Source organism: Hydra vulgaris, chromosome 15, assembly GCF_038396675.1.
Source record: "Hydra vulgaris chromosome 15, alternate assembly HydraT2T_AEP".
Lineage (NCBI taxonomy): Eukaryota > Metazoa > Cnidaria > Hydrozoa > Anthoathecata > Hydridae > Hydra > Hydra vulgaris.
The window spans coordinates 11496730-11524264 of record NC_088934.1 but is presented as its reverse complement, the minus strand read 5'-3'; the positions used below and the strand labels follow the sequence as shown (position 1 = coordinate 11524264).

General features: G+C 26.9%; 1 protein-coding gene across 1 annotated transcript in view; it reads right to left on the bottom strand.

The window, feature by feature from the left end:
- LOC136091662 (uncharacterized) overlaps window positions 1–27535 on the bottom strand; it is a 71882-nt gene that overhangs the window by 19043 nt on the left and 25304 nt on the right. Inside the window, exons 4-6 of the mRNA XM_065819370.1 lie at window positions 8697–8754; window positions 8414–8576; window positions 4670–4898 (exon numbers count right to left, since the gene is read on the bottom strand). Coding sequence (XP_065675442.1) covers window positions 4670–4898; window positions 8414–8576; window positions 8697–8754 — 450 coding nt within the window. The remainder of the gene's footprint in view (window positions 1–4669; window positions 4899–8413; window positions 8577–8696; window positions 8755–27535) is intronic.

The following is a 27535-nucleotide window of genomic DNA, read 5'->3' as shown; positions in this document are numbered from 1 at the left end:
GTCAATAATAGAGAGCCCAGTGCAACACACATTTGCTGCCAAAAAAATATTTGGTATGCCAAATTTGGCAGAACACTGAGTTGTATACTTTGTATTTTTTGGACGGCATTCTTAAGTATCGGTTCGCATTCTGCTGAATTTATCGGCGAATTCTATACTGATGATTAAAGTGTAATAGATTTAAATTGTAGGATGATTGAATTGTACTAGATTAAAAAAAAAAAAAATTTCGAAAATAAGAGAATATTGTTAATGATTTTTTGTATATTTGAGACACAATTATTAACAATGTTTGATTATTTTCTGAATTCTGACAGGAAATCTTTTTCCTTCTCATGTTATACAGATATATACACTTTACAGTTTTTTAAAATCTTTTGTTCATCAATTTATTGTTTTTAACTATTTTCTATGCTCTCTATTAAATTAAATAACGTTAAATATTGTTTGCAACTTAAAAAGTGGTTGTTTGAAATCTACTAAAACAAAACCGTGCAAGCAAAAATATCAGAAAACTACTCAGCCGGAAGATTTATTTTTATTCTGAGAACTAAAACCTAAAAAAAGGTGTAAACCAAAATGAGTTTTATTTCTCTACTAGTTTTAATCAAGTTTAACACGTATTTTTTGAAGTTTCAAAGGAAACTCAATTTAATTTTATACTAGGTTTCTGTAATGATAAAATCATTAAAACAATAATTTCCAGGTTGGTATTTGGAAAAATGTTAATGCTAATTTTACGAAGTTAAAACTCTATTCTTGAACATTGTGTTTTTATTTTTTTATTTTAGAGGATTTTAAATACGCAATAGAAGCTATGCGTAATTTTTGACGGAAGTGTTCCGACTGGGTAATGACAACAAAAAAAAATTAGACCTTATTTCATTTCTTCTCCTTGAATGTTAAGAAAGAAAATTTGAGATTAAATTAAACATTCAAAACAAAAAAAATTTAAAAATGGAAAATATATAGAGGTATATCCTACTTTTTAACTAAACCACCAATCGCCTGCAAGAGTTAATAACAGTAAAAATCAGTTCTAAACTTTCTAACGACTTTCGCTGAAGCCTATAAACTTAAACGTTTGTTATGAAAGCTATTGACTTGCAAAAACAGCATAAAAGTTAGCTGCAACAGAAAATTTAAATATATAGAGATATATATAGATATATATATATATATATATATATATATATAGATATTTAAATATCCTTTTTTTTTTACAACAAATTAATATATATATTTTTTTATTTTTTATTTTTTTTATTGTTTTGTTCTTTTTATTACATTTTAAATAAGCATTTCGTCACAATATTTAAAAAACAAATATATAATGATAATAAAATTATATATATATATATATAAATATATATATATATATATAAATATATATATATATATATATATATATATATATATATATATATATATATATATATATATATATCTATATGTATATATATATATATATATATATATTTATTATTAAAAAAATAAATATTATATATATATATATATATAAATTTTTTTTTTCTTCTATGCTATCAGTTGAATATCGTTGCTTATATTGTTATTTTGAGTTTTATATCTCGTATCATCAAGTGCATCAATTTTATCTCCAGTTAGAACAAACTCTTCACAAGAAATTGTAAACAGTAATCTTGCTCTTTTTTGTTTACTCCACCTAAAAAAATATACTCGAAGCCAGAAAAAAATTGCAAAATATTTATCTTAAGTCCTTAGAAAAGAAGTCACGTTTCATATATTTTATATATACACTTTGTTTATTAGTAAATTTCTTAGTTAATTTACTTGTCTAGAAAATAATGATTGAACTTGTTGAGTAATCATATATTTATTGGCTTTAACTTTGTCCTGAGCTGCAGGCAAACATGCTCTGGGTTCACTTTCTTGAACTTAGGTTCAAGATTTTTATTTTGTTGATATAAGATAGTCTTGCTCTTTTTACCAAAGATTTCTGCACAGATTTAAAATTGTGATCTTCTGATAGCATGTGTTCTTCTCATGATTTATTATCAAAAAATGATTCAACGCAACTAAATTGTGTTTCTATCAAAAATATTTCTATCAACACGAAGTTTTTTGAAATTAGTTTGTGCAGTACAACTTTTGCAAGTTGAACTAAAGGGCATAACAGTTTCAACTAAAATATTGAATATTACATTTGTATAGTGCCATTTTTTACTTTCACCTATTCAAATTTATTTACAAATTAACATATAATCAGGGAAAAACTAAAAAGAATGATAGCTGCTTATGTTGGATATCAGATTGTGTCCTGATAAATAGAGGCTTTAGAGTCTATTATGACTACAGCAACATCAGTATTTTAAATTCCTTTACCATTATAAAAAGTCTCATAAAGATCTTTTGCAGTCAATTAAATGTCTCTTGCATCAACAAAACTCCTGATGACACAATTCTTCCACGTGAAGGCTCATTGTAATCTACCAATCAGAAAGCATTGTTTTGCTTTTCAATTTTTATAAAGAGCTTTTAAGTAGATGTTTCCATGATAAGATGGTGCATAGTCTGACTTTGTATGAAATTTTTTTAAATAAGAAAAATCATTTTTAACTTTTGACAAAACAACATCAGCAAGACAGAGTATATCAACAAAGGTTGCTCACGTCTATATGCAGCAGTAAAAAAGATTTTTTTTTTCTCATTTCACTATTTTCATTAAAAAAGAATAAATCAACATGTAGAGTTATTTTTTTGTCATTCATGGAATTTAGCTAAAAAAGTTTTTCTAAAAAAAAATCTTTCAGCCAAAATCCAGTTTCCTCATCAAGTTGCTTAAAAGCACTTATTAATAATTGTCTAAAGATTATTATTACCAATGATTGCTTGGAGTTGCTTTTGTAGCAATCATTATTTTGCAATTAGTCGTGTTGAAATCATTACAGTCACACATATTTTACCAAAATTGTAGTCATTTTAAAAATATAGTTCTTCCTTACTTTGGATATTACACTTTTGCCATCGTGTTACTTAAACCTATTGTTAACTACTTTGTTACATTAAAAAAGCTTCGAAAATAATTTTTATCGAACACTCTTGTAGAGTTTCGTTGTAAAAGTATCTTTTATGTTAATCTTAATTAGAGTACTAATTATTAACGATGTATAGTAGTTATTGCTAAGCATATCTATACCGTTGCTAGGGTATTTTGTAAGTTCAAAATGTGTCAAGATAAGACTACTTCTAGGATTTCTGTAGTACTTTTTTCGCTTTAGTACATAGACTTTTTTTTAAATATTGGAAGAATCATGTATAAGGAAATTAAACAACTTTATATACATTTTTGGCAGACCCATTCTTGGCAGGTTAAGAACCGTGATGAATTTTTTTATTTTTTGTGTGTAAATCTACCCGGAGTAGCAGAAAAATAATATAAAAAAGAAATGCCTCTTTAACATTTATGTTGCTAATATTGCTCTTTAAAGTATCAATTGCATTCCATGCACAAACATTTTTACAAAAAGGGCCGAATTACGGGACCCAATATTTCCCCAATTAACAAGAGTTTTCAAAAAGAAATTTAACAGCGGCCTAACTTAATTACTTTCAACAAAATATTCAAAAAAGAAGGCATTTTGAAGACATCACTTCAAGACTCAGTTTATATTTCTCACATAATGGCTCTTAAATGCAAAAGGGTGTAGATAAATATTGAAATAAAAATCAATGAGTACAATAATTACAAATGATAATTCAATTTTTATTAAATCATTCACTTTAATTTTAAAGAAAGAAATAACAAAAAGATTTTTTCATTTTTTTATGTTTATTTAGAATTTTAAATATACTTGAAACTTAATAACTATTTTAGTTAACCAATTATAATTATGCAATATACAGTAGCATTGAAGTTTAATCAAGTTAAACACTCAAAATCAAGTAATTTAATTTGATTTGTTGAATGTTATCTCATCTTATTTCATTACGTAATTCGTAATTAAATCTGGCATAGTATAACTTTTTTTTAATCTTATTTATTTTAGAGCTGTATAAAATAATGTCTACATGATACAGTCCAAGTTTTAACTCTTAGAACTCATACTCCATACCAAGTTTATTTATTTATATAGTGCTGTATTAAATCCGTTATACGCATTCTTCAAGTTATAAATTTAAACTATAAATTAAAAAAAAAGTATTTTGACAATAATTTTTTTTTAATATTTAATGTTATAACTAAAATTTCAAATTTAACTATAAAACTATTGCTTTTGAAGCTACTTTTTATTTAGTAATAGTTATTGTTGTTTATAGATGTTTCAAAACTTTGCATTCATAAAAGAAATTGTTTTATGTAATTTTTTTCAAACTATATATATTAAAATATTTAAAATTAAATATAAAATAAGCATGACGTATTTAGATTTTAAAATTAAAAGAGGTTCAGCTGATTGGAAGTTTTAACTTATATTTCCGAAATTAATCTCGCGAGTGATCGTATTTGACCCCAGAGTCCTGTGATTAAAAAAAACTTCCGGGATCGCTATTTCTAGTAATAAGATTTAAAAAAATTTGTATTGTTCTAGATTTAATTTTTATAATTGAAAAGTATACAATAATTTTCAAACAGTTTTCACTTAATTGAATTAAATAGGTTATATAACAGATAAATTTGACAACACACCTGTTTGATGATTACTTTGTATATCTTTTTGAGATGAAATAAATCCTTTACAGTTTTCAGATATATTTTTTTTTACTGTTTGATATAACGACCAAGAATTTCCATTTGAGTTTTGAAAAGATAACTTCATTGGAATTTCAATGATGTATATACCAGGTGAGCAGCTAGTATTGAGAAGTTTTGTAACAATTGAATGATTTGCTCCATTTCTACTTAACTCGTGTAGAATCTAAAATGAAAAAACAAAGAAATAGAATTAAATTCTAAAGTGGGAGTTATTTTTTAGAGATTTAAAGTTTTAAATATACATTAAAATATGAAACTGTATATTAAAAGACCTTTTCAAACAGAAAAACTGCACAACTTTCAAAATTTTGAATGTAGAAATTCCAAAGCACTACAACTGTAAAAATAAAGGGCACTTATCATTCTTTATCATGAATCTTTTTTTCCAAAATTTTAGCTTTTTCTCAAAATTTATCTCTCTCCTATTTATTTTTTTTTTTACCTTTTTTTCTCTTTTTTTTCCAATAAACAATAAAAACTTTATTCGTAAAAAATTTATTTTCCGTTGGAATAATATATAATTTTGCAATAAGTTATTTTTATAATTGTCTGTTTTATTATTTTTATTACAAGTCTGTATTTGTTCGATAGCTACATATCGTCGCTTTGTAACTACCATCATGGTTGATTTAAACAAACTATGAAAAAAAAAATAATAATAATAAAAATTAAAAAACTACAAGCAAAAAATGATAAAAGTTTGGAAGTATTAATAGAAAATTTGCATCGGTTTACAACAACAGATGTCGTGTAGAGTTGTATAATCTATAAGATTACAAATATTAATATATTGACAAAGTTGTTTGCGAATTTAGTAAACTTGTGTAGCAATATGTAATAATAACAAAAGTAGTGACAGATACACCAGAGAAAGACGAGATTAACAGAAACAAAATAACAAAAGAAAAGATGAAATAGGTAAAAACTGCAAAGAAAGTGCCAGATAAGAAATTACTTTCAAGCTGTAAGTATTTTCTTATTTGGAACTTTCTTTGTCTTGCGTTTCCTTTTAATAACAAGCGTTATTTAAAGGAAACGGAAGACAAAAAAAACTGAAAAACCGTAAAAGAAGCAGAGTCAAGAAGCAGCATGCATAAACCTGTTTAATGAGTACGTTTATACATTATGCATAAACCTGTTTAATGAGTACCACCATGCATAAAACTATTTAATTAGTACGTTTCGGTTGAAAAGTGGATTATGTACTCCGCGTTTTACATTGAGCCCTAAGGTAAAACACAGATTACATAAAAAACCCGAGTCATGCTTAAGTAAGGATTCACATGCTGCCGGGTACATCTGTGACTTCTGTGCTGAGGTGTAAGATATACAGCGGGGTGCAAAAAAAAAGCCACACTAAATTTTTTGATAAAAAAAACTATTAAAAAATGTCTTAAACTCATATAATAAAAGTAATTCAGGACAATTTTTATTCATATTATCTACAAGTCTTTTTAATAAGTCATTTTGTAAAGCATTCCAACCAGCAAGAAGAATTTGGAACAGTTCATTTTCATATGTTGCCCGACGATCTTGCAGTTTTCTATTTAATATAGAACAAAGGTTTTCTATAGGATTTAATTCAGGAGAGTGTGCTGGCCAAAACATAACTGGTATCAATTTCGATTCCAGATGTCTTTTATTCAACCGTGCTGTATGTTTGGCATTGTTATCTTGTTGAAAGATGTAGTCATTATTAGGGAAAAGTTCTTCTATATTTGGTCCAAGTTGATAAACTAAGATTTTGTGGTACAAATGCTGGTCCATATTACCATCCACAGATCTTCTTTTTTTAATGTTTTAGGCTTTCTCCGAGATCCAACAGACCTTTCAGCTGTACCAATGTACTTATATTTCTTCACTACTAATAGTTGAGTTTTGTCGTAGATAACCTGTTTGGTATTTTTTGTAAGATTCAGTCTACGTTGATGGCAATTCGTTATAAAAACTTTTATACAGTGGGCGCTAAAAATTATTTATTGAATAAATTTACAGATAAAAAAAAACTTTGTTTAATTTGTAAGTTTGTCGTTATTAAAATATTGACAACTGTTCATATATGCAAATGGTGAGGACCTTTGGTATTGATAAAAAAGTTGCTTTAAAGTGAGTTTTAGCTTAAATATAACTGTTATTTAAAATATAAATACACATTAAACAACGTTTTATAATTATTTGTTGCTGTTTCGTTACTTTTTTACATAAAACTAAAGAATGATAAAAATTTATTTGGTAATCATTCAAATCATTTAAATTAGTTAATATTGGTTGTGTATGTCTACGGCGTACGTTCGGTTTTTGACAGATTGAATTTTTTCTTTTCGTTTAAATGTTTCTTTAGATTTATTTAACTGTGATGCACCAAACGATGATAGCGTATTTAAAATAACCAAAAATAAATATATCTCTTTTTATGTAAGGTTTTGACTTATAATGTCTGGCAATGTTTTTAGAAATTTCAATGCTGATTATTTTTAACATTAAATTTAAAAATGTAATCAATATAAAATTTTAATAATGGTTATTTTTCATATGACTTTTCCACCGAGATGGTCACCAAGAAACTTCATTAAGTGTTCTCATTTAAAAACTTTTAGAAGTTTTAGAGACTTTTGAAACAAATTAGTGTTGCCAGCAAATAAAATTTATTCTAAAATCAAAAGTTTTGTTAAAATTGTTGATACAATTCAAAAACAAAACCTATATGGATCTTTATAAAACTTTACAATTAATTATCTTTATGTTCGTTTTACCGCAATCATAAGAAACATGCTGTGTTCTATTACATAAGTAGTTTTAAAGCAAGATTTGTTTGTATCTTTAATTTCATTTTTACTTACTCTTATAATAAAATACAATCATCAACTGCGTCAAAAACCTTGCTAAAATCTATAAAAAATATCTAATTTAGAATACCATGATCAGCTCTATCTATTTTGATAGATCAGATCTATATTGAACCTAAAGAGCTTGTTACAAGAATATTACGTGCTTTTACAAAAGAGAATAACCAAAAATTATTTATTATTCGTTCTAGTATTTTAGAGATTCTAGAAGTATGAATATATATTGTTCGCACTCGTTATTTAATATCTTAAATAATGAGTGAAAAGAACTTTTGCAATTTAGTATTTTCTGGAAATAATTGTTCTTAGGAAAGACTGAATATATAAAATAAGAGTGTTGTTAAATGATTTATAAGTTTTGTTACAATATTATTCCTTATTTTTTCTGGACTTTATCCTATTTTTGGTTTTGACAAATGAAAACCACATTAACTCATTTTTAGATTTTGAGTTTAATGTCAATAAATATTGTTTTGTTAGTAGTTAAATGGGATTTTAAAATCCGCGTTTAAATTTTAAGATTAAATTTTATCCTCCAGTAACATAACTTTAATTAAATTATTTGCAGTTATTATCACTAATTAATTCTATATAATTAAAGTTTATAATTTTAATAGCAAGCGTAATTAAATTATTTTACTTATTAAATTTATTTTAAAAGATTTTTTTTGTTTATGATTGTTCTTTTAAAAATCAATCAAGTCATTTTTACAGAGATCGTAACGGCATTATTACAAACGGCATACACCCTGCCATAATTTTACATACACGGCATACACCCTGCCATAATTCAAGCATCTAAAGACACATATTATTGCTAAAAGAAATGTACCATATATTTAAGATTGCCTAAATCAACTTTTATATAACTGTCAGATGATGATTCACTCTCAAGTTTTAGTAACATAGGTAAGAAATATTGCCATGTAACGTTTACAGCCAAGTGGTTAGACTCATACATGTAGCTTATTTGAAGTGTAAGATTAAGCATACTTCTGAAAAAATAAGGTAAAATAAAACAACACTTAAAACAAAATAAAAAGATAAAGTATTAAATTATTTAAATGAATTGAATACTATAGAAAATTTATTTTAATGTTGTATAAATTAGTTACCCGAATAATGATCCATTAAACAACAAGTTTAATAGAGGTTTGCAGTATCTATCGTTTTCTAAAATCAATGAAACAAAATATGTATATATTTTCTTATAATTTGTATAGTTTTTAGCTAGATTAGGTTTTTATTACTTGCAAAAGCATATAATATACAAATAGAGCTTTTAAATACTTTTAACTACCAGGGGCGGACGCAGTTTTTTAGTGTGCCACGTTATCTGCCACGAGATAACCATGAACACATTCGATACACGATTAAAGAATCGTTTAAAAGTTTGCTTAATTTCGACTGTAATTTTAGTTTATTTAAAAAAATAAACTAATCAAGTTATATATAAATTTGCTTTTTTTGTAAATGTTAAACATTTAAACGTTGTTTTTCAAGATTTGCAATGGGTAAACCTCGTGGGACCTTTACAGGATACCTGGCGGGCATACCCATATGGCCCCAGAGGAAAATTACAGCCAAGATCAGGCGGGTTCCTGATTGGTTTCCCATATGGATCCCAGTTGCAAACCCAAATGGATCCCTTACGGTTTTAAAGTACGGCATTTGACTGGGACCCAAACGCGATACCCTGCGGGCATACCAATATGGACCCCCATATAAAAACCGCGGTTAAGATCTGGCGGGATACCGTTTGTCTTCCCATACGGGACTCAGTTAACAACCCGTATGAGCCCCGTACGGAACCTGTATGTCAATGTTGGCTGGAAATCCTTAAATATGTTAAAAAAGAAAAAAAAATCATTATCCCAGCAGGCATACAAGGTTGTATTAACGTTAAGTTCAAGTTTCAACGTGTATGCAACGTTAATTCAACGTTGTGTGCCTGCTGGGATATGGTTCTATTAAACTTGGCTTGTTTTCAGAAAACACAGAAAATGTTAAAAACAAAAAACAAGTAAAAAATGATTACGCTACTTTTGGTTTGATTTGGTAAAACAATGTGTTGTGTTTTTTCAGAAAAACAAACTCAAATCTTTTCAGAACTCTTTCATTCAAGTTATAAGGCATGCTTTGAAGTTAAAATTTAAAAGTGCTTTATATTGTACCCTACTTATTATGATTTAATAAAAGTATAAAATTTTGAGAATATTTTTGCTAAACCGGAGTACATTAGCAACTAATTAAATACCTGCTGCAGATGCCTAAAGTATAGTTTAAACTACAGAATTTATTTTTAAATGTATTAGATTACTACTTTTAATAGCGAGAAACTAACTAACTTGTTCAATTTTCTCCTGCAAAATATAACTTACGTTAAAAAGTTTTATAAAATAAATTTTGCAACCTATTCTCAATCATGTACTTTAATCCGATTACACAGGTCAACAAAAAAAAAAATTTTTTTTGGTGCCGAGCAAACAATTTGTTTTTTGTATAGCATTTCTCATTTTGATTTCAAATATGTAACTCTTTTTTTACCATCAGGTCAAGTTGTAAAGATATTTAGGTTCAAATCTTAAGTATTTAGGGTAAAGTCCCTAATATTGTCGAAAAAAAAGTTATTCAAAAGTATGTCAACCTGGGTCTCAAAAGAAGCGTATTTTCATAGAGATTTTAGAAAACATAAATATTTTTCCTTAAAATTTATTGACAAAAAAATTATGTGAAAAAATGCTAAAGACTCTTAAAAAAAAGTCAACAGAATGTTATTCACCAAAAATACACAAAATACTTACTTTTATTACAAATGAATAACATTTTTAAAATCTCTATGAAAATACGCTTCTTTTGAGACCCAGGTTGACATACTTTTGAATAACTTTTTTTTCGACAATATTAGGGACTTTACCCTAAATATTTAAGATTTGAACCTAAATATCTTTGCAACTTGACCTGATGGTAAAAAAAGAGTTGCATATTTGAAATCAAAATGAGAAATGCTATACAAAAAACGAATTGTTTGCTCGGAACCAGAAAAAATTTTTTTTTTGTTGAGCTGTGTTATAATTGTAATATTTTAAATCCGTTTGCGGATTAAGTTGGCCTATAAGTACATAATGGTTTGTACATAGTTTTTAATTTTTTAATTTTTTTTATTATTATTAATTTTTGTATTTCGGACTAAAAGAAAGTAATTAATATTAAAAGATAGTTGAAACCTACAAATTTTATAGTATAGTATTCTGTAAATTCTAAATAAAACATTAATCATTTTATTTAGTTTATTAGCCTGTTGTTGTTTTTATATATCAAAACGTTTTAAAACGTAAAACAGAGTAAAAAAATCCCTAAATTGTTTTATAATAACAAAAATTGTTTAGCTCATTAGGTTATTTTGATAACAAAAATCTTTTCACTTGATGAAATAATGCTGATGACACAAATGTTTAATACTGAAATCAAATATTGCTTAACCCAGAATAGAAACATTTGGACAGCAGGTTACCTTTTTGACTTATGAAAAATGAGATAAACTTTTTACCGACGAAACGTATGCTTGTGGTATTATTAGATATCATTTTTCATAAAGAAATGTTAAAAAACGGTTGTGCCTTCATACACTGCGCGACGTAATGATAAGACACCCCAAAAAGATTTATAAAACTCTACTATACATTTAAATTAAAAAACTAATTTTTATTGAACATGACAGCAAAGGATTTACAACACTAAGCAACATTTTAACAAACTTGTTTTTAACGTAACTCGTATTTAAAAAAAAACAACCGTTTTTTCAGTGCGACAAAATTATAAGACAATTTTACAAAAAACTTTAATTTGCAAACCGCAGTTGTAGGCAATTAAGAATATTTATTTGATGTAAACACCACAGACGATTATTTAACTGTAATTTTTTGTGAACTGTCAAAAATTTAATTTAGGTATTTTTTTATTAAGTATAAAATAACAAATTAATTAATAATGGTTCGTGCTGCACCGTTGAGTCCAGATGAGAAAAAAGTTCTCTCTGACATCAAAAATGGTTCACTCCGTTAGTTACATGGCTAGAGCTATTGGACGCAGCCGAAATGTGACTTTTTTTTTATTCTATACATATGAGGACTCTTAACTACGTTAATAGTCCTCATATGTATAGAATAAAAAAAAAGTCCCGGACGTCCATCAACATTAGGTTACCGTGATAGGCAAAGGTTGTTGAGACAAGCTTCAAATTCTTCATTAACTGTAAATCAAATTGCTGCAGAAGCAGGTGTGATTGCTAGTTTACCTTTCAGTTCAGCGAGTTATTCATAATGCTTTTTACCTTTCGCGCAAAAACTTCCGCAAAAACCGCTTTTGACAATAAATCACATAAACAATCGAATAACTTTTGCAAAGAATCGCGTAACATGGAAAGAAGAGTGGCAACAAATAGTATTTTATGGCAAAAAACGATTATTTTTTGATGGGCTGGATAGATAGAACTATTATTTTTACGATTAGCGTAAAGAACCAGTAACACAGCAACGACGTCAAATGGGTGGTGGTGGTGTAATGATTTGGCGTGCGATTGGGTATCATGATAATTAAAAATTAATTTTAATGACGGAAAAATGAAGGCTAAGGATTATCTTTTATTGTTCAAGAATTTTTAAGACGTGAAGCATTTGTAATAGGTGGTGAAAATTTTGTTTTTCAGCAAGATAATGCTAGCGTTCATACAGCTAAGATTGTAAAGAAATATTTCACCAGCAGTAAAATTAAAACATTGAATTGGCCAGCTAGATCTCCAGACTTGAACATTATTGAGAATGCTTTGGCACAGCTGTCACATGCAGTGTTTGAAGGTGGTAAAAATTTTAGTAAACTAGCAAACTTGAAATCATCCATCGCATCTGCATTGGATGCAATTGACATTTCGTACATAAAAAAGTTGTATGATTCTTTACCTTCTAGAATGATTGAAGTGATTCAAAAAAATGGTAAAAGTACCCTTAGTGATTGGTTAAAATTGAGACGTCTTTTTATATAAATGACAGTTTGTATGACTTTTTTCCAAAAGTGTCATAATTTTGTGGCACTAAAAAAACAATTTTTTTTTTTAATAAAATGCGAGTTAGTTTTAAAATAAATTTTTTTAAATGTTGTTTAGTCTTGTGATCCTTTTGCTCTCATATACCATAAAAATTAATTTTTAAATATAAATGTATAGTAGAGTTTCATAAATATTTTTGGGGCGTTTTATCATTACGTCGCGCAGTGTATGCGGTTCTGCCATCAATTTCCCTATTAACATTATTTATTCTTGAACTATTATTAAATAGTAGTATATACTGAAGTTTTTATTAAATTAAAATCTATAAACTTGGTACTTACATATTGTAGCACCGTCAAACACCAGTGAGTATATATACGTTAGACAAACTGCTTAAAACTTACTTCAAATTTTAAATTCAAAAGTTAAGAAAAAAAAAACTCTTAAGAAGTTTTTAAGATCCTATATACAAAAATAAACTATTTGGGCATATTTATTTGGGAAAAAAGTTTAGGTATTACCAACCTTCAAACAGATTCTCTGTTGACATAATTGCTCTTATGACCAAAAAAAAATACCCTTGCTTCTGCTCTATTTCATCTAAAATGATGTCGCAACCAACCAGTTGATGAATTGAAGAAATGTGCAAAATTTTTTATACTTTCAGATGAAGCAGATTTATAAATATCATGTAAAACATGGATAAATAGTATTATTTTAAGACTTATAACACAACATAAACATGGTCACTATTGTCTCCCCTTTATATGTCAACAAATGTATTAAAACTATAAAATATTGATAACAGAGCGCCGTAACACAAGGTAGATAAAGTGGAAAAGGTATCTTTCAAAATAAACTAAAATTTTTAAGTCATATAATGGACTCAATTAGCAGACCAAACAAGACTAAAATAATCGCTATTATTTGGCATTTGGTATAGCTGTGATAATCTTAGTAAATTTATTCATGGAACACATAAATGATCACAAAATGATTATATTTTGATTTTAAGCCACCTTCATACACCTCACCCCTACATAGTATTAACTAGAAAAGCCATAAATTAATAAAGTCAAATAAAAAAAAAAAAAAAAAAAATGCAGCAAAAATAATGACATCATTACTTTTATACTTTAACTCTAATACCTTGATGGATATATTTGACATTATATATTTTAACGTTGACAAAGGATCAATGATGACTTTATATTTTAACTTAAACATCTTGATTAACATCATGATAAAAATGCGGGAGCAGCAAATATCAATGTTTGACTTATTTTTATGTCTTCTTTTTCGCTTACTTTGAAAATTTGGTTGAAGGAACTACTAATAGTATTTGCAGTTTTTTTAGCATAGAACCCTAGTAAACAGTAAATAGTTTCACATATAGGAAGTTATGCAAGACAGCTATATTCACTTTCCATGTAGCCTTTAGCTCTGCACTTTGCATGCTGTTAGTTTAAAAACAATATCTTTGAACTCTTTAAAAACTAAAGAAAAAAACTCTAATTATAAGATGCATTCTTTAACTTACAAAAACCATTTGACGTAATTAACTAAGATACTAAACTTGTATCAGATACCAGCACAAATATTTCTGAGAAATTTATTATTCTCATATGTGTAGCAAAAATATGCAAATAGACTACATTTGGTTTATTGGAAGTAAAACTGGGAATCCCTTTAAGAATATGTATTCTTATGGTGTAACTAAGTGATTAACTTCATCTTAAAGATTTTTATCTCAATAAATTCTTAGTTAATAATTTTTAAAAATTTTTGTTGCAATGTTTCTTTAATAACTTCTTGTAAGTAGAGAAAGAAGCTTCAGCAAACGTTTTTGTTAAGTGAATCTACAGTTTGTGTGTTTTAAAACAATATAGTTGAAAAGCATAACATATTTCAGCATTGCGTCTTTTTCTTGACATCATTCCAATTTAAAACTATATATTAAACAAGTTTATGATTTATTACATAACTTAACTAACTTAACATCTGTATACTTTAATTAAAACTTTAATTTAATTTTAAACTTTAATTTTAGGAGATGCCTAATTCTTTTCACAGCAGCGAAAACAGGCTGTTTTTAATCAACTCTCTCTTCTCTTTATGTGTTTTTTAATATCTCTAGTCTCTAGTTTAACACAAGTGAAAAAATTAGAGCTAAAATTAAAAAAAATGAGTGTTTTATTCGTTTTTAAATTATTAGGGTTTTATCAGGGCTGTGGAGTCGGAGTCGCGGTGTCGCGACATTTTTAGTGGAGTCGGAGTCGCTAAACAAAATTGCAACTTTATCTCCAATAGTAAAACTTCTCGGTATTGCGCGTGCATGTACACATGTACCTTATATTCATATTAGACCTTCAAAAAACTTTTCATAAATTTGACAAAAAAAAAAAGTTTTTTAATTATCATGTTATTATTTTAATTTTTATTTAAAATTTTTAGAGAATTCAAGGAACTTTTCAAAAGTTTTGCTTTGAAGTTGGAGTTGGAGTCGTATTCTAAAAATTTCGACAATTTGAGTTGGAGTCAGTACTTTTTTTTTTACGACTCCTTACCCCTGGTTTTTATAGTTTTTTCAAAGTTAAGTCTTAAACTCTGCTGATCTACTTCAGAAATTGTCCTGCACTTGAAAAAATACTTTTATTAAATATTTTATTAGGTATTTTTTATAATTATGTAATATATAGTTGTATTATGGCGGTTTTTATGGCTCACAGTAGAAATAATATTTAATATCATTGTTAACAACATTTTAAATCATATAATGCATTAACAGTTTTTCAAAGTTTATGTAATACATTAACAGTTTTTTGGCTCAAAAAAAGATTGTAGAATCACGTTTACTCGGTCACTGAGGTGGTATATATATATATATATATATATATATATATATATATATATATATATATATATATATATATATATATATATATATATATATATATATATATATATATATATGATATATATATATATATATATATATATATATATATATATATATATATATATACCACTTTTGTTTAAGAAAAGTGGTATATATATATATATATAAATATATATATATACCACTTTTGTTTTAAAAAAGTGGTATATATATATTTATATATATATATATATATATATATATATATATATACATTTGCATATATATATATATATATATAAACTATGCTAGTGTATTCTACAAACAGAGTGCTCAATGTTCTAAAAGAACAGAGCAATAATAAATTTTTATATATATATATAAATATATATATATATATATATATATATATATATATATATATATATATATATATATATATATATATATGTATATATATATGTATATATATATATATATATATATATATATATATATATATATATATATATATATATATATATATATATATATATATACCACCTCACCTATATTGTTCAAATGAATGTCTAAATTAAGAAAAACTCTCGTTATGTCGGACGTTTTGAAATATCTAACTAATCGAGTTATTGAGACCTATCGACACAGAATAACACAGGAATGTTTTGGTATTGGGTGTTATATTCACATATAGCATGCTTTACCCAAGTTAACAATCAAATGCTCTAAGTTTTTTATTTCAATTAATGTTTTTGTATTGTTAATTTAATAGTCACTAATAAATAGAGTTTAAAGCGCTATTCTTATAGTCCTAAAATCAAGTCTCTGTTTTTAAAAGGGTTTTTAATGCCATCAAATCAAGTCTCTGCTTTTAAAAGGGTTTTTTTTTATCCTAAAAAAAGAGCAACATTCCTTTTTTGTCATTAAATCATAGCAATAAAGAACAAAAATTTGTTCAAACAAGCAACTTCTGTGTGGGTTGACGAACCGCGACGTTAAAATTATATTGTTTTAAGCCCATGTTTTTTCAAACTAAGACAATCTATTTTAAAGTTTGAGTTTTTTTCGCTGATAAATTAAAAAAGTTGTTAGGGGATCAAAGTTCCTTTGATTTGAGATTGTTCCGTTGCTCATTTTTAAATAAAAAAAAGTTGTTTAAATTACTTTAACGCCAATATTTTCCCTCCCTTTTTTGGAGATATAACAAAATCACTTTGTTCTTTTGTTAAATACAAAAATGCTATTTTGTCAGATGTTATATATAAAAATATATTGAATACATTTTTTATTAACACTGCGTTAGAAACCGATATAATTTTTCTCTAGCTAGTCATTATTTTTACGCAGTACCGCAGTTAGGCACCCCACGCCCCTAATTTAGGGGTGGTGGGGTTTAGCAAACTAAGGAGACTTTTTTCAAAATATAAAGATTTTTTTATATAATCCCTAAAAATGGAAGTTTGTTTGTTATTTTGGGGTCCTAACGAGGGTTATTTATAAATTTAATTACTTTTTTGGCCGCGCCGGCCATGAACAAGCCAAGTCGTCTGATTTATAGCAGAACATATCGCTACATAATAGGAAACGAATATATGTTGGGTATAGGAAAGAGATAGGTGAGAAAAAAAAAAGTTTATTAAAGAAGTAGCATTTATATAGTTTTTCATCAGTTATTTAAATATTTCAGATATTAATTAAAGAATCAAACTAATCTAATTACAAACACCATGCAAGATGAACTTGACTTTATTTTTCTCATACCAGTGTATCTCTTAATAGAGTTTATCTATTTTCTAAAAGCCAAGCAAAGAGTTTTATCAAGATTTCAAAATAATAATAGTTATAATATGTTTTATATATCAATACTAAATAATCATACCCTCAAATCAACAGTATTAATGAGACAAATCAATGAAAGCTCCATAAGCTAATTTAAAGAATTATTAAATGATTACGTCGATTGGAATCTTATTCTGCAATCCTACAATGTTATTAATGCTCATGATTTATTTCTAAACCAATTTTGTAAAATGTATGAAAAAACATTTCCTTTAAAAGCAAAATTAATAAATTCAAAGTCATTTATATCCCCGTGGATGACCAAATGCCTTCTAAAACCATCAAGGAGAAAACAGAAATTGTATGATAGATATTTAAAAAATTAAACTTATAAAAATGAAATAAATTACAAACATTATAAAACCTTATTTGAAAAAACTTAAAAACAATCAAAAGTTAATTATTACGCTAAATTACTAGAAAAATCAAAGGAAACGCTCGAAAAACGCGGAGTGTTATTAGAGATTTGATTGGGAAGAAAAAAAAATGCAAAAAACAACTTACCCCAAAAACTTATTATTGATGGAAAACTAGTATTTCACAAAAATGTTAATAAGAAATTAAACAATTTTTTCCTTGATGTTGGTCCAAGCTTAGTAGCAAAAATTGTATTGGGACAAAAAAAATTTGATTCATATCTTACTACGACTGATATAATTAAGGACAAACCGATTTTAAACAAAAAAGAACTGCATAATGTTTTTAATAGTCTGAATAAAAAATAAAAGTGCAGGCATAGATCAAATTAATGTCAATGTAATAAAATCTATTTTTGATATTATCGAACCCTCGTTATTCCATATTTTTAATCTCTCACTTAAATCAGGTCATATTCCAGATAAAATGCAAAAATAACACCAGTTTTCAAATCTGGTGATGAGACTAATGTTTCAAACTACAGACCAATTTCAGTCTTGCTCTGCTTTTCGAAAGTAGTTGAACGTATTATGTATAACAGGCTTTATAAATATTTAACTGAAAATAATATTTTATACTTTAATCAATCGGTTTTAAAAAAAACCATTCCACTGACCATGCAATAGTTAAATTGGTTAAGCATATATCAAATGGGTTTAATAGTGATTGCTATACAAGAGGGTTTTTTTATTGATTTATCTAAAGCCTTCGACACTGCAAACCATAAGATACTTTTGAAAAACTAGAAAATTATGGTATCAAAAATCAAAGTTTACTTTGGTTTAAATCATACCTAACTAACAGAGAGCAATTTATACTTAAAGAATCAAAAAACTCAAAAAACAACTTAATAACTTGTGGGGTACCTCAAGGTTCTATTTTAGGACGTTTATTATTTTTACTTTATGTAAATGACTTAAATTTAGCATCAAAACTATTCAATACTGTTGTATTTGCAGATGACACTAATTTATTTTATTCTCACGAAGATATTGATGTTCTTTTTAGAATAGTAAATGAGAAATTAGATCAATGAGTGATTTATTAACCGTCTTTCATTAAATGCAGAGAAAACAAAATTTATCCTATTCCATAAGCCTAGTAAAGCCGTGAATATTCCTCTTAAATTACCCAATCTTTTAATCAATAACATAATAATTAAAATGGAATTGACTACAAACTTTCTGAAAGTGCTTTTAGATGAAAAACTGTTATGGAAATTTCATATTAAGTATATTGAAGGTAAAATCTCAAAAAATATTTCCGTTTTATACCGAACAAAACCTTTTCATAATAATGAGTCTTTAAAAAATCTTTATTTTTCGTTTATACACAGTTATCATTCATACTGTGACGTTACTTGGGGTAGCACTAATTACACTAAACTAAAGAATATTTATAACAAACAAAAACATGCTTGCAGGATAATATTTGGGGCAACCAGAAATGCTCAATGTGAACCTCACTTACGTCAGCTTGGAGCTTTAAATATTTATAAGCTTAATATTCATCAAGTTTTACTATTTATGTTTAAAGCAAAACGTGGTTTATCTCCAGTAACATTTCAATCTTATTTTAATGAAATCTCTCATGAATACCCTACCAAATTTTCAGAGAATAACTTTGTCGTTCCAATAATACATCTTAAATTAAGTTCGTACCAAATTCAATATCGGGGACCTTTTGTTTGGAAAAATTTTTATCCAATTTTTAATGAAAAACAAAACTTCGTTTTAAATAGTACTTTGGAAAATTTTAAGGCGAATTTAAAACGGCATTTGCTAAACATGGATTTTGATATATTAGATTTCAAATATCTTTTTTAATATTTTTTTTGAGAATTTAAAAAGGTTTGAACTAAATCACTTAAAATAATAAGTTAAACTTTTGCATTTTCTTTAGCTTTTGCTACTAATGGTTTAAAAACCATTAGTAATGAACAATACACATAAAAGCAAATCTGCTTTTACATTTATTTTTTTGTTGATATTTATTAACCAGCCCAAATTCTTATTTTTATTGTATTAGTTTTTTATTTCTTATTTTTATTGTATTAGTAAGACATAGCTCTTGTTTATATGTTATGCATTTTTATACAAAGTGTGGGTTGATAACTTTCATGATTTTCTCTTGTTTGCACTTTTTTATTTTTTCAAATTATTTCGCTGAATATTGTTAGCAAAAAATTATTTTATTGCTGAAAATGTGTGTGTTTATACTGTGTTATTTATCATTTATTAGGTATGTGAATTTTAATCAGGTTTTAGAGCACTAAGGTGATGGGGCTCGGTGATAAGACATCTTGTCTTCTTCTTGCTCCGGCCAGTATTTTTTATTAATGTAATATCTTTTTTTGTAATTTTTAAAACACGGCAAAATAAATTAATAATATAATAAATATAATATAATTTACTATATCGAGATTTTGCAAATATCTAACTATTGTAAAGTTTTCCATTGTTTTTCTGTTTGATGAATAACGTATAATTAAACTATACATTTTTCAGTTTTTTATCGTTTTACTTGCTTATCTATTTAATTAAAACACTTTTATAATTAATAACTTAAAGTTATTAATTATAAAAGTGTGTTAATTAAAGAGATTTAATTGTAAAATTAAAAGTTGTTAACTATTAAAACTGTTTAAATTCGCTATTTTAAATTCATTTAAAACTTTTACAACTGTTTACATTCACTAGTTCACTATTAAAACTGATGATTTTTTTGTTTCAAAAGCACATTGGAAACTTCATAAAAACTAGAATTAAAATTCGTTTTTTTGTCTGACAGTCTTGTCAAAGCAGTTACGGTTGAAATTAAAAAAAAGTTTTGCGCATAAGTATGCGCACAATTTATCGGTGAATACATTATTTTAATCTGCGCATACAAAATTTTCCGAACCCTGCTTAATTATTACAACAATTCTCAACTTCCTGTAAAATATTTTTTCCATAGTTTAATTTTATTGATGTTTAGACATTCTTCCTGATAATAGATAAATAAATTGTTAAAGAAAAATCTAGATAAGTGTTTTTACTAAACTATATATAAATATAAGTATATATATATTATATATATATATATATATATATATATATATATATATATATATATATATATATATATATATATATATATATATAAGTATATATATATATATATATATATATATATATATATATATATATATATATATATATATATATATATATATATATATATATATATATATATATATATATATATATATATATATATATATATATCATACAAATATCATATTGCATCACATCATACAAAGGTACGCAAGAATGATTAAATAAAAAAACAGAAGTAATATCTGTCGTCATGAAAACAAGTTCTTGCTTGACAACCACGAACCATGGATTAAAAAGCCAAACCACGCTCGCTAATAGTATTAGTTTTATAATTGTTTTTGAACGTCGCGATGCTTATTAATGAAAAATATACTTCTAACTACGAACATATTTTTTAACGAAAAAAGAAAATGTATTTTTACCTGATGATTGCTAAACGCTTGAAACTTTTAGTAGTAAAAATTATGTATTTATTTTTATTTAATCTTGCCAAAAAATCAATTATATATATATATATATATATATATATATATATATATATATATATATATATATATATATATATATATATATATATATATATATAATATACATATATATATAAATATATATAGGCCCGGGGCTAGACATTTTGAAGGTAGGTGAAAAAATATTTTTGCGCCTTAACAAAATAACTTTTAAAATTTTTATGCATTTTTATACAATTTTTATAAAAGATTATAAATAATTTATCTTAAAAATAGAACTTTTTAAAAACAATTCTTCAAAAGATAAAGTTCTTAAATCTTTTGTTTTATAATGGCCCTGAAATCGTTTTTTTTAAATCAATTTCAGTTTACTTAAAGGTCGTTCATCTTCTACAACAGGTACTGGCATTGTGTTAAAAAGTTTGAACTAGAATGCATATAGGTTTGAAAATCGGATATATACTCTTTGAGTTTATTTGGTTGAAAGAACCCTAAAGTTTTTAGCAGAAAGGAAAAATGAAGACTACCTTAAACTAATAAGATGCAAAATATCTTTAGCTTTAATTTTTACCGGTTCTTGATCTTTCAATCAGATGAGTGAGAATCTTAACAAAACAGTTTATCCCAATTTTAAATTGATCTTGTTAAATGTAATAAAAACATTAAAGATAATCACTTTAAGCTTAAGTTTGGAAAACTCATGGAAAAAAATTGCATATCCAGGTTCATTTCTATTTCGCTATCAACACTCGCTTTGCAAAATATAATGTTTTATTGCTGAGGCGAGTCATCTGCTTATCATGGGTCGATGTTTTGATTGAAGGTAAAGCAACAGCTTTAGAGCAGCAGTAGTTTCCCGTGGTTGTTTTACAATTAGTTTTATAGCGGTAATCTGAGCTTCAGCTAATTTTAAAGCGGTAATCTGCAATCCCGCTAGATGGAATCTAGCGGGACTGCAGCTGAAATCTAAAAAATCTTAGATTTTTATTTATCTATTACGACAATCAATAAAACTTATTCATAAAAAGTTATATATTGATGAAGAAAACCAACATCAGATTTTTATATGCAGACGGTTGACATGAAAGCAGCTAAAATAGCATCATAAAAATCCTTTTCAAAAATTTACTGTAAGTACGTCAAACTACACTACGCGCTAATTTATTCCAACGGTTTGCAACACGGTTTTAAAAAAAAACTTTTAAATTATAAACTAAGTTTGATGAGAAAGCGTAAAACGCACCAAAGTTTTTGGTTTTAAACAATTTTTTAACTTCTTCAACAGCGGTTCTTTGTGATAGGACTTGATGATTATATTACAGTTTTACATAATTTATTTGCTAAATAATTTATTAATGCAATAAATTATTTAAAACTATAACTCTTTGGTAATATAAATAAAGCAAGTTATTTGCCATACGCATTACCAAGTATATATTCAGTTGCAAAATTAGCATCTGCTAAGGTTGCATCTTTTTATCGAGCTCGTCACTTTCTTACTTCAAATTCTATTCTCTATTTCTATAAATCTCAAATCCGGCCTTGAATGGAATAATGTTGCCATATCTGGGGCGGATCCTCTAATGATGCCCTTTCTCTTTTAAACAAGGTGCAAAAACGCGTTATAAACATAGTTGGACCTGCTCTTGCAGCCAACCTCCAACCATTATCACATCGTCGTAATGTTGCTTCTCTTTCCCTTTTCTACAAATACTATAATGGGCACTGCTCTAAAGAGCTAGCGTCTCTTGTGCCATCTACTATAATTCATTCTCGTGTTAATCGTCATTCAATTAAGGGTCATCCTTTTTCTGTGACTGTTCCTAAGTGCTCCAAAAACGCTTATTCGTCTAGTTTTTTTCCTCGAACATCAGCTCTTTGGAATTCGTTTCCTTCATCTTGCTTTCCTGACTCATATAATTTGCAATCCTTTAAGTCGTCTGTCAATCGTTATCTTACTCTACAATCTTCATCTTTCCTCTTTCAGTAACTTCCAACTTTTATTAGTGGCTGCTTTCAGCCTTGTTGGAAGCAAAGATGTTTATAAAAAAACAAAAAAACAACAAAAAAAAATTATATATATTTTATGTCTCATCAATAAAAACAAATTTTTTTTGTCATTAAAATCTCATTAGGATTTTTTTTGTCGTCTCCTAGCGCCCCTAATATCTTATCACCCGGAGCACCAATGTCCCTTTTGCCCTTCTCTCTCGGCAACCCTGTCAGGATTTGTTTTTGAATTAGCAAAAAAATTTTTAATTTGACACTTATACCAACTGAATAAATTTAAGAAAATTAAAAATTTTGAATTACAAAGTTATTCATTCTTATATGCGCGTCAATTCATTTTTAAATGCGGGTCTATTTATTTTTATCTGCGTATCTGTTTATTTTTAGATGCGTGTTTATTTATTCTTATATGCATATTTATTCATTCTTATATGCGTGTTTATTGATTCTTATATGCGCGTTTGTTCGTGAGTCAACTACTCATAGAATCTCTTGTATAATTTTATATAAACAATAGATAGGCTTTTATGTTTTTATATAGATATATTTAAATTAGATCGTTGTCACTGCTATTTATTTAAAAAATAGTTGCCGAGCCAGCGATGGATTTATATAACTACGCATTTGATTGTAAAATGAAATGAAACTAAACTCTTTAGTATCCAAAATATTTTTAGGTTTCCTGATTACTCCACCCGTATTTTGAGGCCTTCTTCCCTGTTTGTAAGTATGTTTTAAAAAATAAAATAATTCTTCTATTGGATTGAGCTGTGGCGTGTTTGTTGGCAGATACTTAACAGTAATGCAATGAGAGGCTAGTGCTTGCCTAACAGAAAAAGATTCAAGTGGAACTTACAATTATCCATAACAAGCACAAGCGCTTCCACATCTGCCTTCCTAATCGCTGGTGCCAACATATAGTGATGAAAGTACAAAATGAATCTGCATTTCAGCCTCCAATTTCACTGATAAACCAATAAATTTTTTGTGTGGAAATCTTGTTAAATTGGTAGTTTTTTAAGACATATTAAATATACTGATTTCAAATATGTAAACTATTTTTCACCATCACGTTAAGTTGTAAATATATTTGGGTTCAAATCTTTAGTATTTGGGGGTAAAGTCCCTAATATTGTCGAAAAAAAAGTTGTTCAAAAGTATGTCAACCTGGGTCTTAAACGAAGCTTATTTTCATAGAAATTTTAGAAAAGATAAATATTTTTTCTTAAAATTTATTAAAAAAAAATTATGTGAAAAATGCTAAAGACTCTTAAAAAAATTTTAACAATATGTTTCTCAGGAAAAATACAAAAAAATACTTATTTTTATTACAAATAAATTACATTTTTTAAATCCATATGAAAATACGCTTCTTTTGAGACCGAGGTTGACATAATTTTGAAAAACTTTTTTTTCGACAATATTTTACCCCAAATACTAAAGATTTGAACCCAAATATCTTTACAACTTGACGTGATGGTAAAAAGTGGTTTTCATATTTGAAATCAGCATATTTAATTTGTCTCAAAAAACCACCTAGTTAATAGATCTCAGCATAAACGTTTTATTTGTTTATCAGTGTTTTTATTTCATAAGCCAGCACTTCCTTGGTTGAAACAGCAGAAATTAAACTAACATTCTCGCCACGATTTGCAGACAACTGTAAAACTGCTGGCGCACCTCTTAGCGAATAATCAAAAGTGCTGTTGGTGTTCACATTAAGTCCAGTTTCATTCAAATAAACAAGTTTTTCATTTGAAATTCCGTTAATTTTGCTTAATAATCTCGTTTATCAGTAAACAAGAACAACTTGTTTTAAAAAAACTGTGCTTTCTTAAAACGCATTTAAGAATGAATAAATACGCATATAAGAATAAATAAACACGCATATAAAAAAGAATAGAGGCGCAAATACAAATGAATAACCCTGTATTATAGTTTTTATTATAAATTAATATATACTTATTCTTACATAGAATAAGTATATTAGTTTATTAAAATATATATTTATATATTTTTATATTATCGTGAAAAGCAAAGTTTTAATGAAATTTGGCGTCTTCAAAGCCTTGGTGCCTGGGTGAAAATTAACCATTGTACTCAACTTTCGCCGGGCCTATAAATATATACATATATATATATATATATATATATATATATATATATATATATATATATATATATATATATATATATATATATATATTATACTGCTGATTTAGGTCAGCAGTGTGACGTCATACTGAAATAGCCTGCTGCTATATGCTGTAGTAGATATAAATATATAGATATGTATATATATATATACAATGGTTCATAGTTACTCGACAAAGTTGTCCAAAAAGTGATCCTAACCTCTTTGGAAATGACCCAAAAAGTCCATTAGAGGGGTGGTTCTATAGATTATGGTGAAAATTAAAATCCTTTAATTAGGTCTGCAGGAGAAAATTGCATTTAAAGTTTTTGTCTAATTTGCACTAAGAAACCTAATTTTTAAAATGCATTTCCACTGCTAAAAGTCACTAAAAAAACCTTTTGTATGTGTTAAATTTTGCAAATATTTTTTTACAAGATTGTATTAACTTATTTTTTGACTTTTTTTTCCTTCTTTATTCAAACTTCAAATTTAAAGGCAATATAATTGAAATAAGTTGGCGCCAAAATTTTGCCGCTGAAATACTGTAAACAAATAAATTGGCATTTCTGTTAAAAATTAATTTGTCTTTGTCAAAAAATGCCCAAATCAGCAAAAAATCATGATGATTGTTGAAAACTTGTTTGCTTTTTATGTTTGAAGAAAAGTGATCGCATATTAACTGATTTTTGATTGAAAGAGTCAAGAATATTTTTAAGTGTAATATTAATTTCAATGATGATAAAATTCCAACAGGCATTTGCAGTTCATGTAGAAGCAAACTACAACAGCTTGACACTGTTAGTATTTTTGAAAAAATACCAGACTTGTACAATTTCAATTTTGTTATCATTAAGCTATCTACAAAGTATTCTGGTGCTTGCCAGTATACAATTTGTAGGGTGGGCAAATCAAAGCTTAAGTCTACCCTGAAACTGATCGTATTAAAGCTTTCAGTCTCAAGCCTTCATCATTATAGCCAGCTGAAAAAAGATGCAGTATTTGCTTGTCAGCACTTGCGAAAGGACATCTACTTTTGTAATAAAGGTACAAGGTGGAAAAATGTACAGAAACTTGCTGTAGAGGACCATAAGTGTGCTGAACAAATAGCAGCTGATTTAATCTTTAAAAAAGATGGTGCTCCAGGAGGTACTGCCAAACATAGTCGAGCAAGTGGAGGTAAATCTTTTAAAGTTCTGACATGATAAACAGCTAAAACATTGATCAAAATTCAAAACAATACGAATATTTCCAATGTTGGTGGGAAAAGGCTTGCATCAGCTTGAAACAACTCAATGGAAAAAAAATAAGCACTAGAGGCAAACGTGAAGCGAAAACTTGACAACCTCCGGAAAAAATTTGAAGATTTTTTCATGAAATCAAATGTTTTCATTCTTGACAAAGAAATAAAAAGCCAAGTTCGAAAAGTTGTTCACTGCAAGATCTTAAATGCCTTAATCAACCATATTCTCTCAGTAAGAGGACTAACATCACATCATTTAATTAAACTTGGAATTAGTGGAGTTGGTTCATTTTTGAAAATTATTATCAGCATAATTGACACATATTCCAAGCAAAGTCATACTCAAGGATCATTATGTCTCCAATCAAGTTTTTCTGTCCAGGATGGTGGAGTAAAAAAATAGCTGAGTGTTGCTGCAGCAGAAGATATTCTTGAAACATATGAAAATATTAGGATACTATTAAGCCTCATACAAGTTAAAAATGTCTTACATATATTTATGCGACCTAAAAGTAGCCAACATTTTATGTTGTATCCAGTATTATTAGCAAACACCTATGCTGCTGGTGTGATTTCGAATTTAACAACCTTACAAACTTTGGCCAATCAAGAGTATTTAGTCTTTTATGCAACAGCTATGCTGGATTCCTCTCTTTAGGCGCAAAAATTAAATCGACTAATAATTATGCAAATGGTGTCCATCCTCCATTAAATAACCCTAACACACAATATGAGCTTATTCTTGATGTAATTCCTCCAATGGAACTCCATCTTTTTTTGGAATCTTCAACCATATTTTCAAACTACTCCTTGAAATATAGGAT